Source organism: Umbelopsis ramanniana (genome assembly GCF_025399195.1).
Source record: "Umbelopsis ramanniana AG unplaced genomic scaffold K450scaffold_8, whole genome shotgun sequence".
Taxonomy (NCBI): Eukaryota; Fungi; Mucoromycota; class Umbelopsidomycetes; order Umbelopsidales; family Umbelopsidaceae; genus Umbelopsis; species Umbelopsis ramanniana.
This window is the reverse complement of record NW_026252094.1, coordinates 463,862-478,535: the sequence shown is the minus strand read 5'-3', so window position 1 is coordinate 478,535 and position 14,674 is coordinate 463,862. Positions and strand designations below refer to the sequence as shown.

Genomic DNA, 14,674 nt, shown 5'->3' with positions numbered 1-14,674 from the left:
TTGTAAATATATACTCAAGTATTTATATTACCAGACATGAAATTACATGGAACATAGGAAGAGAATGTGCGTGACGGATAAAATAGCATAATGTAATGGGAAGCTATTCAAAAATAAAGTAGCCACTTTACATTACTTTAAAAACGGATTTCATTTTAGGACTTTATCTTGGATTGGATCTGTCATGTCATTGACCACCACTTTACTCGTTCCTGCTGTTTCTGTAGAGTGATTCCTGAGTGACCTGCATCTCGTCAATCTCCGGAGCAAGTTCTGCAAGAAGCTCATGTGCTTCCTTGTAAAATGCGACTTGTGCAGCCACCAAGTCAGCCAAGTTGCGCAATGGCTCGGGCTAGAAAAGACAATGATAAAACACATTAGTCGGATGAAAACGACTGGATTGCACACATGTCCTTTTATGAACAGAAAGCAAACTTACGTTTTCAAGTGCAATCTTCATAAGGTTGGTAGCCTCCTCAACTGCGGCAACAAATTGATCTTCGGCTTGCTCAACTTCAAGTCTAGCAACATCGGCCTTATCAGGGCGAGCACTTCGTTCGCGAGCCTTGCAGGCGTCCAAGGTAAGTCTTGCGGATTGCACGGCACGGCGAGCACGCAAAGCGTGTTCAATGGACGTCTTGATGGTAGCTTGGAAAGGCTGGTTGAACTTGGCAGCAATTTCATCATCCATCTTGACGCGAGCATCACCAACTTTCTCGGAAATAGCAGCATATTTGAACAAGGCGGCGCCAAGAGGCTCCTCAGCTCCGATATATTCTGCACTCTAAAAAATCATAATAGATCAGTTCGCTGACCCCGTGAACTTGTGAGTTGTAGCTTTTTTTTTTCATTCACGTACCGCAACAGAAGCACGGGAAAGAGCGTGGCTCAAAGTCTTGGGTTGTGGAGGAGGTTGTTGGACTTGAGCAGGCTGGCTTTCAAGCTGAGCTCTTTGAGCAGGAGAGAGAGTCAAATTCTGGAACTGGTTTTGAACAGAGCTAGAGATCTCAGCAAGTGATTCTTGAATTTGTGCTGGGTAATCATAGCTGTGGGTGTTATACACTCGAGTAACTTTAAGAAGGTTATTGTGGACAGCGCGTAAGTTATCCACTTTCTGTTTGAAGTGCCAAAGAGGTCCGATAAGCAAAACCACTTCATGTAACCGACACTGCCTGTTTCAAAGAACTATACCTTCTCCAAATCCTTATACTCTTGGGGAAGTTCAGTGACTCCCTCTGCAGTTCCAAACTTCTCTTGAGCAAACTATAAATTGCCGATTCAGAAATAATACAAGATAAGTATATACACTACGATGCATCTTTCTGAAATTTGTGTTCAGAGACAGTAATATCTATAGCAAGTGGTATTTACCTGTCTGACTTGACCGATACCTTTTCCTAACTTCTGGGCAAAAGGATTAATCTTGGAGCTGAAGTTAGCGAGACCATCAAGGGTGTTGTTCAGAAGAACATTAGGATTCAATCCCGAGTTATTGGCAGATGCGCTAGGATTAGATTGAGGCTCGGCGTCGACGACCTTGATACCACTGGGTTCCATGGACATTATGATTCGTTTAGAAGTATGGAACAGTTATACAACAGTGTGATACAACTGACGCTTCTCGAGAATGGAGGGGGAATAGGCGATCCACGTGATGCATGATCCTAATCTATTGGCGCTAACCACACCAAATTAGCCAATCAAATCCAAAGTTTTAATATAAATTGTCCAATGGCCAGTCTTCCAATCTGACTGTGAAAATCATCATTATCCGAGGTCAGTGACCTCAGAATATCTCCCCCACCTTGACTGCAAGTCTGTGTGGTTATGGACGAAACAACCGATGCATCCCAGAATGATGCCGCTAGATTTGTACAGCGGCAGGCCATAAACAGATCGGGATGTTACATGTTGCTATTCTTCTTTTCATTGCTCTTCCTCAACTTTGAAGAAGACACTGCCGCTCGCGCTGGACGACCGACCGTACAAGATCAGATTGATGCTATCAAATACGAGAAAAGCTTACTTGCCAATGTCACATTCGGGCAAAATATATCTCATGTATGTATATTGGAAAGCATTGCCAGACTTACAATTTTCTTCTTGCTCGTTACGAGGGAATAGAGTCGTCGACATGTCACCATCCACTCATTAACTCTATTCTCCATCACCAATATTTCTGCTGCTAGCCCACACCCGCACTCGTCCAGCAGAAAGTAGAAAAAGCACTGAGTAAGGGTATTAAGGATCCACTCGATATCGGCGTCCTCCCTGTTACACATTTTTACCATAATGTAACTGGTATCTTTCGAGGTATGGTTGCCATGGGTTGAAATGCCGACGTGCATTCCTATTATTCTACGAAACTTATATAGTCGACCATTTCATAGGAGAGTGGATGCCTACAAACGTTACAGTGCCTGAAAACAATGTACCAGATAATAATGCTACCTCGCCTGAAAAAGCAAGAGGTGACTTCCCGTATGATCAACCCGGGTCGTTCACACTCAATATGAAGTCAGAGCACACCAAAGAAGATCGCGTCAAATTTGTAGAAGTAAGTACTTTGGATATAACAAATAGACCATCCTTTAACAGAAAGCTGAATGGAAACCACCTTTTTATTTTCATTGTTGTCATAGGGGTTTATACGATTACAAAACGATGAGCGAGGCGATTTTGGCGTACTGATGGTGGCCGAAGGTGTACACTTTGTAAATAATGGAACTTTGTACATGACGGCTGTGCCTGAAAAGTAGGTTACTATGAAATATGGATTGTGTTGTAGGGTACTTTGTAGCTCATTTCACCAATCAACTTCAGCCACCATATGCCTACCGAAGACTTGCTGCACATGTTACCTTCAAACAGTACAATGAACCAAGGCAGAGAAGTATTACAGGAGCAACTGAGCCTAGAAATGGAGGAACTACAAAAAGTGCTTGACTGGTCTGGTCAAGGCTATATTGATAGTGGTGAGTGACTGAATGTGCATCAAGGCACTGTGCCTCTCTAAATCATACCCCCTAACCGTTTTTTTCATTCTCAGATCGCTCAATGCCTAACATTACCGATTGTACTTTCGAGTTTTGGATGCAACTTCATCCTGTAGATGGTCTTATGAGTGAGGTGCTCGAATATGAAAGAGGTATGCAGAGACAATCCGGGAATACATTTGAATTTAGTCACATTGCTAACACGCCTTTCTCATTTCAGAGCTTGAAAATCCACAAGGAATTAACGTTCGATATCCCGGGCCATTTATGGCATCGATGGTCATGTATTCGGCAAACTGTGAGATTGTCATGGAAATGGACGATTCCAACGGGATCAAGATAGAAAAATATTACAAGAAAGCAATTTCGTACGCTACCCTAGCAAGCGTTGTGGCTTTCATTCAAATCTTCCTTCTTATCCATCAAATGGAATATACGCCTACTCCATCGGTAAGTGTGCTTCCATCACTTTTTTCTTTTTATGCAAGTGCACAATGGCTAACAATCATAGTGTAGAGTGTTTCGAACATATCGTATTGGACAATTGCGATGCAATCGACCATGGACGGCTACCTTTGTCTGATTCATCTCACTACCGGCGTGGTTGTACAAAACGTGTTTATACCCTTCGCTACGACAGCCTTTTTCACCTTTGTACTCGTCTCTATTTTCGGGATGCGCTATTTAATGGTGATATGGCGAATTCAACGACCCGAAGCTGCCCATAGAGAGCAGGCGGCGGCGACACAGAATGCGGCTAGAACCAACTCACCAGCAGGAGACGCAATCAATAACGCTGAAGCGACTGCAAGAACTACATCTACTTTGGGTGGCATCTTGCCTATGGCAAACACAACCGCTAGACCAGCCGTTCGGACAGTCCAAGACGAACGACGGGAGGACGCTTTGCTATATTACAGATTCTGTAAGCTGGTGTACTCTCTTGTTTCCAAAAGTGGGTCCACGCTAATCATTCGTTTGCTTGTGCAGATCTTGTATTCCTATTAGGGTTGTTTATTTTCTACCAGACTGCTAGCAAGTCCACGTTTGTGCAAAACATCGTTGTCGGTGTGCTGGCCTTTGGTCTATTCTCATTCTGGGTACCTCAGATCTACCGCAATGTTATTCGAGGATCTCGCAGGGCATTAAGCCGTCGGTATGTTATAGGCATGAGTTTAACTCGATTGGTTATCCCGCTCTGTAAGTTGTATATCTGAAGGTTAATGTGATAGTTAAACAGCCAATCTGACTAATTCTGTACCAGACTACTATGCTTGTCCCCACAACATTTTGGCTCACGAATCTACAAAATGGGTTTGGGTTTTGGCTGCCTACGTGATGTTACAAGTTGCTGTCCTCATGATACAGGATGTATGGGATCCCAGATTCTTTGTCCCGGAAAGAGTAAGTCACAATCGTAATACGTTAAATGGCTTTGAGAAAACGAGAGATTAACGCATGGTTACTAGTACTTGCCCGAGCGATACAATTATCATCCTATCTTACCGAACGAAGACGAGGAAACCAATGTGGATGTCAAGGTTGTTGGGGTCAATGCAAGTGAGGAAGCTGAATCATCAGAAGGACAGTCCAAACATGCACCTGGTCGCGATTGTGCCATATGTATGCTCCCAGTGAATGCTACGACGCAAGGTTCTGCTGGTTTGCAAGCCCTTGGACGAGCCACTTACATGGTGACACCATGCCACCACTTATTCCATACTGAATGCTTGGAAAAGGTACGATTTCTTGACTTTGTATCTCTCTTGAGTTGATGCCCTTCATATTAACCAACTGCTGTTTCCATAGTGGATGAGGATTAAGCTGGAATGTCCAGTCTGCCGTGCTTATTTACCGGCTGTGTAATTACTACCATACATGTACAACTTACAGTTGCGATATACCAATCTATATAGATTAGCCAAAGGCTTTCATCCTCAAGATAAAGTATGACCACCGCATTTTCTTCTTTCCATTTTTTTATTATGATGAATCTGTGATGACTCCAATACACGGTTATCTTTTTTTTTTTCTCGATTTTGGGTCATGTTCGCTATAAAATTACTCTGACATACAAACAGCATAATCGTGGTTTTAAGTTAATAAGCATAGAGGCCGTTTGCTTGCTTGAAATAGGCAGTAGATGTTAAGCAGAGGTATCCAAGCCGACGCCAAGCGGGAAGAGTGTACCTGAGGCGAGAGCCTTCTTGAGTGCTGGATCACTGTCCAGTTGCTGCCGTGTAGGAGCCGTCCATAGAACAGGGGCCACGGCGACATCGGCATGTGTACCATTGGTGACAGAAGGTGTTAAAACGATGGAGTATGTTCCTGGGACGATGCTTTGGCATCCAGCGGTAGATTTACCGGTAGGACAGTCGGCCGAGTTCTGGCAGCAGCGAATGCAATAGTCTTTCTCAGCTGGCTCGACCAGATTGACATAATACTTGTATCCAGCGCAGGCACTTCCAGGGGGGCTGCCGCCTCCATGGTTATCGTACTGGCCGCCTTCATCACTGGATGACAAACCGTACTTGGAAGGATCGATTAGCCCAGTGTATTGCACCCATGCGCCGGAACCAGTTCCAGATTTGTAGTGCGCAGTCTGGATAAAGCCACTTGGGAAAGCCTTAGCTCCAGGAGCATCCGATGTGCTACGGCAGAATGCTACGGCGGTTTTTTCAGAGTCGGCGATGTCTCCTCCCTTGTTGGGAGGTAAGAAAAAGCACAAAGTGCTGCTAGAAATAGCCACCGTCTTTCCAGGAGTTCCAGTGGCCTTGGCGGTAGTGCTAGCGAGACAAGATTAGGGACAATTACTAAATGTGGACGCGATACGCTTGACATCATATGGGCCGCCTTCTAAGAGGCCTTTTACCGGGCATATACTTACGTAGTTTTGGTGGATGTAGTTTTGGTAGACGTTGGCTTGGTACTGGTAGTAGCCTTAGTAGTGGTCTTCTTAGTTGTAGTAGTGGTCTTTTTGGAAGTTGTCTTGGTAGGAGGGATATCACAAATGGTACCCTTGGGATCACTGACACATTGAAGTGTATTTAGGTTACAACAGGTCACTCCGGGGCAATCTGTGGGTAGGGGCAGTAAATAATTGCGGGCTTAGCAATAGTCAACATTGAGAAAGTTATTATAGCAAGCCCTTACCATCATCGGTTTTGCACGATTGACGTTTGGATAAGCCTGCTGCCTCAATGCAGGTGAGGAAGAGTGCCAGAAGGAGTAGAATCAATGCAGATTTCATGGAAAAGGGTCTTCAGTGATTGCTTCTTTACTGTGCAGAAAAATGGGTTGACAAGCTTTTATAGCTGATCTCAGTTTTCTTTTTAAAGGTTGCAGTCGTCCCACACCGAGCAGGTTGCATATCGTGGTCGCTTAAGATACTCACACCACCCTATTTTCGGCTCACCATCACTCTCAAACTGTTAGTAATGATCATCAAGTGACCCAAGTCAAAGCCAAGATTAGGCATGAGAGCCCAACAATGGTTCGTCATGTTTATCTACCAGCCAAAAATAAGCTGGTACCGCCAAACAATGAATGCATCCAAGATCGTGAAAAGTTCAACTGCCGCTGGCCAATCACCATCGATCTCCTTCACAGCCCAAATAAGGAAATCGAAAACAAACACCGTAGCTTTAACCGGTAACTATCCATTAGCTTTTGTTTTTTCTGCCATCCTAATTTTTCCCTCTTCTTGATTGATTTCACCATGTCGGCTCCAGGAATACATGAATACAACCAGGGGCTCAATTACAACAGTTCTCGAAAGACCACACTGGAGAACAAACGCCCTATCATCGGCAAAGTCAGCAGCTTCTTCCATAGAAGGAGTATGGTATCAACAGAAAGTGCTATGCATTATTCCACTTTTAATGGTGGCAACGGGGAAATCAAGAGCAGAAAGTTGGATGCCATTTTATCTAAAAATGAAGAGAATGAAACAATCGAAGACGTCGATGATGCCTTTGAGCAGTTGGTGGTAAGGTTTCTTTCAAACAAGATCTGGCGCACATGCTCTGAAAATTGACTCCAACTCGTAGCGAGACTATGGATTGCCTTCCAACCTTAAATCCAACTTGGAAACTTTGACAATAGCACAGAAGAAGAAACTCTTAGAATCGCATCGACTAGCTCAACATGAACGAACCAAATCGGCTGTATCCATGCTTCCAACGGATCGTATGAGGATACTACGGCCACTAAGCGTTTTGACAAAAGATTCCGGGATGCGACAATCGACAAAAGGTCGCCAACAACGACCCAGCAATAAATCCACGTTTTTACCGGAGCAAGCAGCGCACATGCTGCATGTCAGCAACATCAATACCATTGATATTGATCAACTAACCGAAATTCACATCATGCTAAAAAGTGCCTCCACAAGGTAAATATAGAATTAGTCAGGCACCACTCCATAAATATAAAAACTAATTTTACCTTCAATGTGAAAAAGTTGGAGTGTCGAGTTTCTCAAAATCGGCGGATATGGCGGAATGACTGGCCAACTGGAACAACTGAACGACATAGTGAAGCGGTAGGAAGGCGTTGGTACTAACGGTTGTAATAGGAAACAGAGAAAATAATAATAATATATGATATTATATCTACAGGACACCAAGACATGCAAAGGTCCTTCAACTGATCGTCAGATGCATAAAGGCATTGATGACTCACGATGTAAGCAGATGGGATCAAGCATTCTGTTTATTTATGAGTTACTGATCAATTTTACAACAGGTTGGCATTCAAAAGCTGTTGACAGAGCCCGCCTGCTTACGGCTGATTCGAGATTTACTATTTCCAATTACAAGCTCCAACCGTAAATCATTGTATGCGTTTGACATACATACAAGATCACTCATGCTTGACGTTCTTTGCACTTTAACCACCATACAAACCTCACCTGACTGCAATGAATATGTGCATGGATGGGACCTGTTACTCTCTTTACTTCAAGATAACAGCCGAGACCGGGAACTGCTCAGCCAGGAAGACCAGAAAAAAGCCAAAATTCCATTCCTCATCGAGGATGAAACAGGGAATGTGCCCAAGACAACCCCACGAAGGTTTACCAGCTGGATGCGCGAGCTCATGTTTATCATGGACAAGTATATCGAGCGCATTGCATTCCTGGCCGGAGCGCTGGATTTCCGATTCGAAAGTGCGTACCGCCAGCTCCGTGTCAGTCAAGAACAAGGACATTCAAAGATCAATCTACAGAGAGACAGCGGATCGGTCATGGTGGACGAAGGAGTGGTTGAATATCTGGTAAGATTGCATTCATGGTCGCGTGGATGTTAAAAAAAGTCCTCATGATTGATTGGCCCCAACACAGATAACCCATTTGAGGTTGATATGCACTGTCATCACCAACCCGCCTACATGCTACAAGAAACGGTATGAAGCAGCCGACCAGGAGCTTGTTCGCATAGAATTTATGGAATCTGGTTTCGACCGAGTGGCAAGGGTGAGTGCCAATTCTTCTTACCACTATCAATCCAATGAATTTGACTGACAATGGAAATTTATTTGCCACTCAGGGCCTACGATCGTGTCCACATCCCACTCTTCTTCACTCATACATCCATTATTTGGCACCTCTGATGACGCCGTGGGCTACCATTGACCAGGAGACGACAGAGGCACCGAGCCAGGATATGGATAATGAACAGGAGGAAGTTCGATCTGTAGGTGACAAGACACCGCCTCTTATATCCGGACCTCTCAAGGGACTGAGTGAGCCAATGGTGACTGAAGAAACCAAAGCATTTGCAAATGCAGAACTTCGACGTGTCCAACGCATGGAAAAGTCCAAAGACGAGGTCATGTCTATCAAGCTGAACACCATCCGCGTCAGCGACAAGGATGAATTTATCCAGTGGCGAGAGGAAATCCGGGCCATGGATAGTTCCTCCGATGAATCCCTCAGCGTTGATTCTGCCTACAACGGGTCTAGCTGGCTTGCCAAAATTGATGACGATGACGACGACGACTTTTATGATAACGACGATTACGACGATGTGATAGAACAACCAGTGGGACTGTACTGGATGAAGGGTGGGAGATAGGCACTCAAAAATTAACTTTTTCTTCTAACGTAAAAAAAAGAACAACAACCATAATGTAAATAAGTAAAAAAAAAAATTCACTTTTATGTACAATCAGAGAGATCTACACATTTCTATCCTCGTAACTAATGAATTCGTAATGAAAAAAAGAGTTTCAACAAGATCAAAATGTATGGTTGAGAAAAAAATAACTAAGGGAATGTCTTTTCAAAGGGACGCAAATACGGCAAGATACAACATGACGGTGGAAGGCAAGACAATAGGTCTTTCTTTCTTTACTTTAACCCTCGTATTCAGCATTATCGTCATCATCGTCGTTGTCATCGTCATCATCCTCCTCCTCCTCCTCCTCATCGTCATCGTCGTATGTGATTCGCTTTTGCTTCTTTCGTTGACTGGTCTGATACCCTGAAGGCGTGCTAGCTTCACTATCGTCCTCATCGTTCATAGCGTGGGCCAAGTGCCGGTTTTCTAGGGTACCATGGATTGGAGCATCTCCATTGCCAAGGGGAGGAAGGACCCCGCCAGGGCAGAGAGTTTGAAGAGTGTAATCAAAAATTTTCTGCCAAATACACATTAGCAATTGGAAACAGCCATAATACATCCATCCAGAGGAAAGTTCATCTCAGCTTACCTGCATTTCATCGGCGTCTTGATACACAAACGATCCTTCTTCGTTAAATATGCGAGCGTTATTGAACATCAGATGGAAATCATCCCTGAACTGATGGATGTTTTTGTAGTATGGCGAATGTATACGCTTCTTGATCATCTTCATAGCGATAGGGTTTTGGATCATGGTATAATAAACAGGGTAATCACGCTTGTTGACCAGATCCATAAATAAGGCAGATCGAACTCGGTATGTCTCTTCGTCTTCGGCAATTGAATTTTCCACAGCTTCGTAGCATTGCATGAAAATGCGTGTCATTTGCTGACGAATCTGAGGAGGAAGTGGATCAGGTCCAGATAATTCGGATCCCTTCTTTCCACGTTTTCGCTTTGGCTGATGGGAAAACAGAGTAAGTACGATGTTCGCGCTGCCATGGGTACAGACGGATACTCACATCCAATTCAGCCTTCTTCGGTCGTCCTCTCTTTTTAGACGAAGGCAACGACACGTCTTCTTCAATAGCTCTCGATCGACCGCGTTTTCTGGGTGTACCAGGTCCAGAATCAGTGTCGTAATGGAACCCTCTTCGCTTCGCTTCAGCACGAGCGATGACATCGTCAACATTGTCATCTTCAATAGCCTACGACATACAATTACATTTAGTTGGGTCACCTCACGCTGCTGGCCGATATTAGAACACTTACGTTGAGCCATTGATCTTCAGTGAGACCATCATCGTAGACGACAGAGACCTTTTCACGTTGACCACGACCGAGTTCAATATGTTGAACCACATCGGCGTAGGTATCATCATTCTTATAAACATCAGGCAATTCGTTTTCTTGAATAAGCCGTTCAGGAACAGGACCTCGGCCACCCTTGCGACGATATAACTCGATTTCTTGTTGCTCTCTCTCCCGATCGATGCGTTCAAAGACTGGCAATTCCTCTTCTGAGCGTTTCAGCATTTCATTGAGTTCTTCATCATCAATCTCTTCTTCCTCGTCGACATCGTTCTGCTCTTCAGTCTTGTCTTCCAAAAGAGATCGCTAAACACAAGGTTGAACAAAGCGTTGTTAGCATGCATTCTTTGGCCGGCCACCATTCACCATTCACTTACCAAGAAAGCTTCTCGATCTTCATCCGTACTGCGGTTATCGAATTTACCGGCTTGAATGACCTTGCCATCAATGTCCAGCTTGTAATTGGCACGGGCTAAAATCATTTCTTCAACCGACTTCTCCGTGATGAGACGGAAGATGCGTACTTCCTTCGTTTGTCCGATACGATGGGCACGATCTTGAGCTTGAAGATCTTGATGTGGATTCCAATCAGAATCGAAGATAACAACGGTATCTGCCGTTTGCAAATTCAAACCCAAACCACCAGCTCTGGTACTCAACAAGAACACAAAGTAAGGTGATTCAGGAGCGTTGAACACGGACAAAAGCGAAGAACGATCATCAGCCTTGGTAGAACCGTCAAGACGCAAGTATTTGTAACCTCGGTAATGCAAGAAATCTTCCATGATGTTCATGATTTGAGTCATTTGGAAGAAAATAAGAACCTAGAGCAGAGGTGGTCAGTTATCGCTGGCATTTATCCACAAAAAAACATTTTGAAGTGGGTACGTACTCTGTGACCAGTAGCTTTGAGTTTGGGTAGCATACGGTCTAACAGTTCGAATTTACCAGCTGTGCGATACAGTAATTCGTTGGATTGTCTAGTGGGATTGATAGCATTTTCAACTTCTTCGAAAACGAATGGATGGTTGCAAATCTTCCTCAGTTGCATAATGGTATTGTTCAAACCCTTGATACCAGTACGTCTGTAAAGAGACACGTAGCGAGAATCAGCATTTTTTTCTTTGACATTTCATGAGTTGAAACAAAGCATCGAATGTTGTGCGCTCTTACCCCTTGTCACCGCTCTGCATATAAAGCATGCCATGTTTCTTCATTTGCGAGTAGAGCTTAGCTTGCAGACCAGAGAACTTGCATTTAATGACATGTTCAACCTTGTCGGGAAGTTCAGATTCCACATCCTTCTTCAGGCGACGAAGCAAGAATGGACGAAGCACCTATTCAAAGTGCCCAATGTGAGAAAAAAAAAGGGGAGGGAAAAATTGCCATACAATGAATGGTCAACATTACCTTGTGCAATCTCTTAATAATGAGGAGCTGTTCTTCTTCGTTAAGATCAATCTTATCTTGTACACCTTCTTTGTTGAAAGGCGTATTGAACCATTCCTCAAAGCTTTTAACACTGTTGAAGATCTTTGGCAAAATAAAGTTTAGCAATGCCCAAAGTTCTGGAAGATTGTTCTAGAAAAGGATGGATGGTTAGGACGGTTATAATGTGAGCTTCAACAAATGGTCCTTACCTGGAGTGGAGTACCGGTCAAAATAAGACGGTATCGCGAATGGTAGTATTGTCTTAAAACGGTGGTCAGCTTGGATTGTGTGTTTTTCATTCTGTGACCTTCATCAATGATCATGTTGAGCCATCTGATCTTGCTTAGGACAGGACGATCCTTGATAATATATTCAAAGGTGGTCAACAACACTTGGAAATTGCCATATCGTACTTCCTGTTGCAGCGCTCTGCGAGAATTGGGAGGTCCCTTGTAAATAATGGTGGCAACCCCAGGAGCCCATTTCTCAAATTCGAGAGTCCAATTGGTCAAAGTTCTGAATGATGAAAAGGAAAAGATATCCAATTAGCATAGGAAAAGAAGAGCCATGAGCGACGGTTTGGTTAACTTACGAGAGCGGAACAATAATTAGGAATGGACCGTTTTGCTTCTTGTGCTCAATAAGGTAGGTAATCAAACTAATGGTTTGAATGGTTTTACCGAGACCCATCTCATCGGCCAAAATTCCGTTAAGGTGATTGTTATAAAGTGACACCATCCATTGAAGACCTTTCAGCTGATAATCCTTGAGTGTACCACCCACCAACATGGAGGGCTGCGTGACTCTTTCCTTGATCTTGTGAGCAATCTGGTAGTAGTCGACCTTTTTGCCGCTCTCATCCTAATGTAGCCAATAAGAGTCAATACGTTGATCATCCTATCAATAGCTGTATGCGAAGACTGACTGTACCTCATATTGCATATCCTCATCTACTTCCTCATCTTCAATGTCATCAGAGTGAATAGGATCGTTCTGTTGGTCGACAACAGCTCTGGTAAGAGACTCCAAGAAAGCACCGGTCTGTCTCAGCAAATGCGTCAATCTTGTATCTTTAGCTTCATCAATCAGCTTCATGTAGGCCTCTTCATCATCAGCCTTCAAAGCACGGATACGCTCCTTGGATATCCTCTCTGCTCTCTTCTGCTCTTCCTTCTCAATGTGAGCGTGCAGCTGAAGAACAGCTCGTCCCAATCTGTTTTGCTTGGCCTGGTGAGTCCGGTGAACATTAATAAGCTCACGACCGTGGTTACAAATGGTTTGAAGATAATCAAGATGCTTTTGCTTTTCACGTGCTTCGCGATCGACGCGTTGCTGACGCTCTAGTTTTTCAGTCATACGTGCTTCACGTAATGACTGCTTCTTCATTCGACGGTATCCAGAACGATCTACCGATGTGGCCAAAGTAGTAGCCTTGGTCATTCCCTTGATGATATCATCTCTCAACTAGACAACACAATGTCAGCCACTGTTTCAATAAGTAGTGCCCCCACGCAGTCTTTCCTTCCTTACCTTCTTTTGCTTTTCCAGTAGTCGCAGAGCCTTCAATTCTATTATTGCTCGCAGCTTGACACTAGACCCATTCTTGCCTGCATCTTTAATATCAGATTCTAAGGCGGTGATTTTATCGGGAAGATCATTGCTCAGGTTATTGGGTAAAGACTCCAACTCTTGAATTCGGTAATGAACTCTGGCCTTCACACGGCGTTCTCGTTCTATTATCAGTTCATCGGAATCCATACCGATAGGCGTCAGGGCTGGTATAAGTAGGCGTTGTTGACGAGACGCGTGAGCATAAGACGATATGGGCGCTTTCAGCAGCGAATATGGCGAAACATAGGCATTGAACTGAGAAGGGGTGGGGGGTTGAGGAGGTGCCACCACCTCTGCCGTAGCTGGCTCAGTGCCGATAACAGACTGGGCAACAGCGGGTGGCGTCTCGGACAGCTTAGCAGGCGTTTGCGGTTGACTAGCATCTTGTCCTTTGGGCCCGTCTCTTGACGCGGTCAAATTTTCGGTACTGGGTGTAGCTAACACAGCCTGTTGCAAATTTGGAGGCAACGGTAGGTTTTTTGATATCAACTTGAAGGCAAGAATCTGATACTTCAAAGCAGCCAACTGAGTCTCAGTGAATATAGAAGATCTGGCAGCTGGATTATTAGTGGGTGGGGTGTAAGCGGTGGGTGGTCGCTGTTGCGGCATAGCTAAAGAAAAATTTATGAGGGGGGGCAGGTTCATCAGATAAGGCATGCGTGTAATGTATGTGTACCTGTTGGCATGGATGATTGTGGGGATGGTTGTTGTTCTTGAGGGGCGACTGGCATTGACTGTCTCTGTTGGTGCATTCTGGATTGCATTTGCAAATTCTTCAAGAACAGCATGATCTGAGCATATTCTGGATTATTATCCTCTTTGGCACCTTGGGCTTGCAGCATCTTTGCTCGCTATTTAAAGGAGAGGGGTAAGGTGGAATGTAAGACATAGATTGAATGCAAAGTAGACCTACCTGTACCAAGCCATTGAGTTTTTCCTTTGTAAATCCAGCAGGAATGGGGTTGCCCTGCTGCATGGCCGCTCCGTTTGGATATGGGGAAAGTGAATTCATTGGGTTTCTGACATGAAGCAAAAAGAGAGAGTCAAAAAAAATACGCGTCAAGAGGTTAAAAGTGTTATTTGAACTCACCCAACTTTTTCCCGTTCAGTGGAGAGTTTGGGTTGAGCGAGGGGAGGGAGAAAAAAAAATGGCGCAGGGCTGCGCTGTGAATAAAGATCCCAACTCTCATTTCCTTCACGTCG

General features: G+C 44.2%; 7 protein-coding genes across 7 annotated transcripts; 2 read left to right on the top strand and 5 right to left on the bottom strand.

Annotated features, from left to right (window-relative positions):
- Position 1: 1 nt before the first annotated feature.
- Positions 2-1,626, bottom strand: K450DRAFT_226898 (uncharacterized protein). Its single transcript, XM_051586634.1, has 5 exons — positions 1,372-1,626; positions 1,192-1,263; positions 860-1,114; positions 440-784; positions 2-352 (listed from the first exon to the last, which is right to left on the bottom strand). Exons 1-5 carry the CDS (start codon positions 1,561-1,563, stop codon positions 203-205), a joined length of 1,014 nt encoding a protein of 337 aa, XP_051447790.1. The 5' UTR covers positions 1,564-1,626; the 3' UTR covers positions 2-202.
- Positions 1,627-1,804: 178 nt separating this feature from the next.
- Positions 1,805-5,003, top strand: K450DRAFT_226893 (uncharacterized protein). The gene is made up of 12 exons (XM_051586633.1): positions 1,805-2,061; positions 2,190-2,313; positions 2,391-2,557; positions 2,643-2,755; positions 2,824-2,975; positions 3,050-3,148; positions 3,217-3,446; positions 3,513-3,921; positions 3,987-4,196; positions 4,261-4,400; positions 4,466-4,735; positions 4,806-5,003. The coding sequence occupies exons 1-12, from the start codon at positions 1,828-1,830 to the stop codon at positions 4,860-4,862; spliced, it is 2,205 nt and encodes a 734-aa protein (XP_051447789.1). The 5' UTR covers positions 1,805-1,827; the 3' UTR covers positions 4,863-5,003.
- A 3-nt stretch (positions 5,004-5,006) lies between these two features.
- K450DRAFT_297756 (uncharacterized protein) lies at positions 5,007-6,264 on the bottom strand. The gene is made up of 3 exons (XM_051593671.1): positions 6,150-6,264; positions 5,884-6,073; positions 5,007-5,782 (listed from the first exon to the last, which is right to left on the bottom strand). The coding sequence occupies exons 1-3, from the start codon at positions 6,244-6,246 to the stop codon at positions 5,143-5,145; spliced, it is 927 nt and encodes a 308-aa protein (XP_051447788.1). The 5' UTR covers positions 6,247-6,264; the 3' UTR covers positions 5,007-5,142.
- A 449-nt stretch (positions 6,265-6,713) lies between these two features.
- Positions 6,714-8,413, top strand: K450DRAFT_226890 (uncharacterized protein; the record flags this gene model as incomplete). Its single annotated transcript, XM_051586632.1, has 5 exons — positions 6,714-6,984; positions 7,046-7,389; positions 7,459-7,539; positions 7,616-7,682; positions 7,743-8,413. Coding segments are annotated over 5 exons (1,327 nt in total), but the record flags the coding sequence as incomplete, so codon positions are not given.
- A 131-nt stretch (positions 8,414-8,544) lies between these two features.
- K450DRAFT_226889 (uncharacterized protein) lies at positions 8,545-9,130 on the bottom strand. Its single transcript, XM_051586631.1, has one exon. The coding sequence runs from the start codon at positions 8,905-8,907 to the stop codon at positions 8,593-8,595; it is 315 nt and encodes a 104-aa protein (XP_051447786.1). The 5' UTR covers positions 8,908-9,130; the 3' UTR covers positions 8,545-8,592.
- A 223-nt stretch (positions 9,131-9,353) lies between these two features.
- Positions 9,354-14,080, bottom strand: K450DRAFT_170516 (uncharacterized protein; the record flags this gene model as incomplete). Its single annotated transcript, XM_051584115.1, is given in 12 exon segments — positions 9,354-9,635; positions 9,708-10,073; positions 10,093-10,326; positions 10,391-10,735; positions 10,807-11,253; positions 11,322-11,514; positions 11,603-11,766; positions 11,840-12,010; positions 12,070-12,376; positions 12,453-12,721; positions 12,782-13,324; positions 13,391-14,080. The coding sequence occupies 12 exon segments, from the start codon at positions 14,078-14,080 to the stop codon at positions 9,354-9,356; spliced, it is 4,011 nt and encodes a 1,336-aa protein (XP_051447785.1).
- K450DRAFT_226876 (uncharacterized protein) lies at positions 13,828-14,547 on the bottom strand. The gene is made up of 3 exons (XM_051586630.1): positions 14,385-14,547; positions 14,116-14,322; positions 13,828-14,068 (listed from the first exon to the last, which is right to left on the bottom strand). The coding sequence occupies exons 1-2, from the start codon at positions 14,481-14,483 to the stop codon at positions 14,116-14,118; spliced, it is 306 nt and encodes a 101-aa protein (XP_051447784.1). The 5' UTR covers positions 14,484-14,547; the 3' UTR covers positions 13,828-14,068.
- Positions 14,548-14,674: the final 127 nt, after the last annotated feature.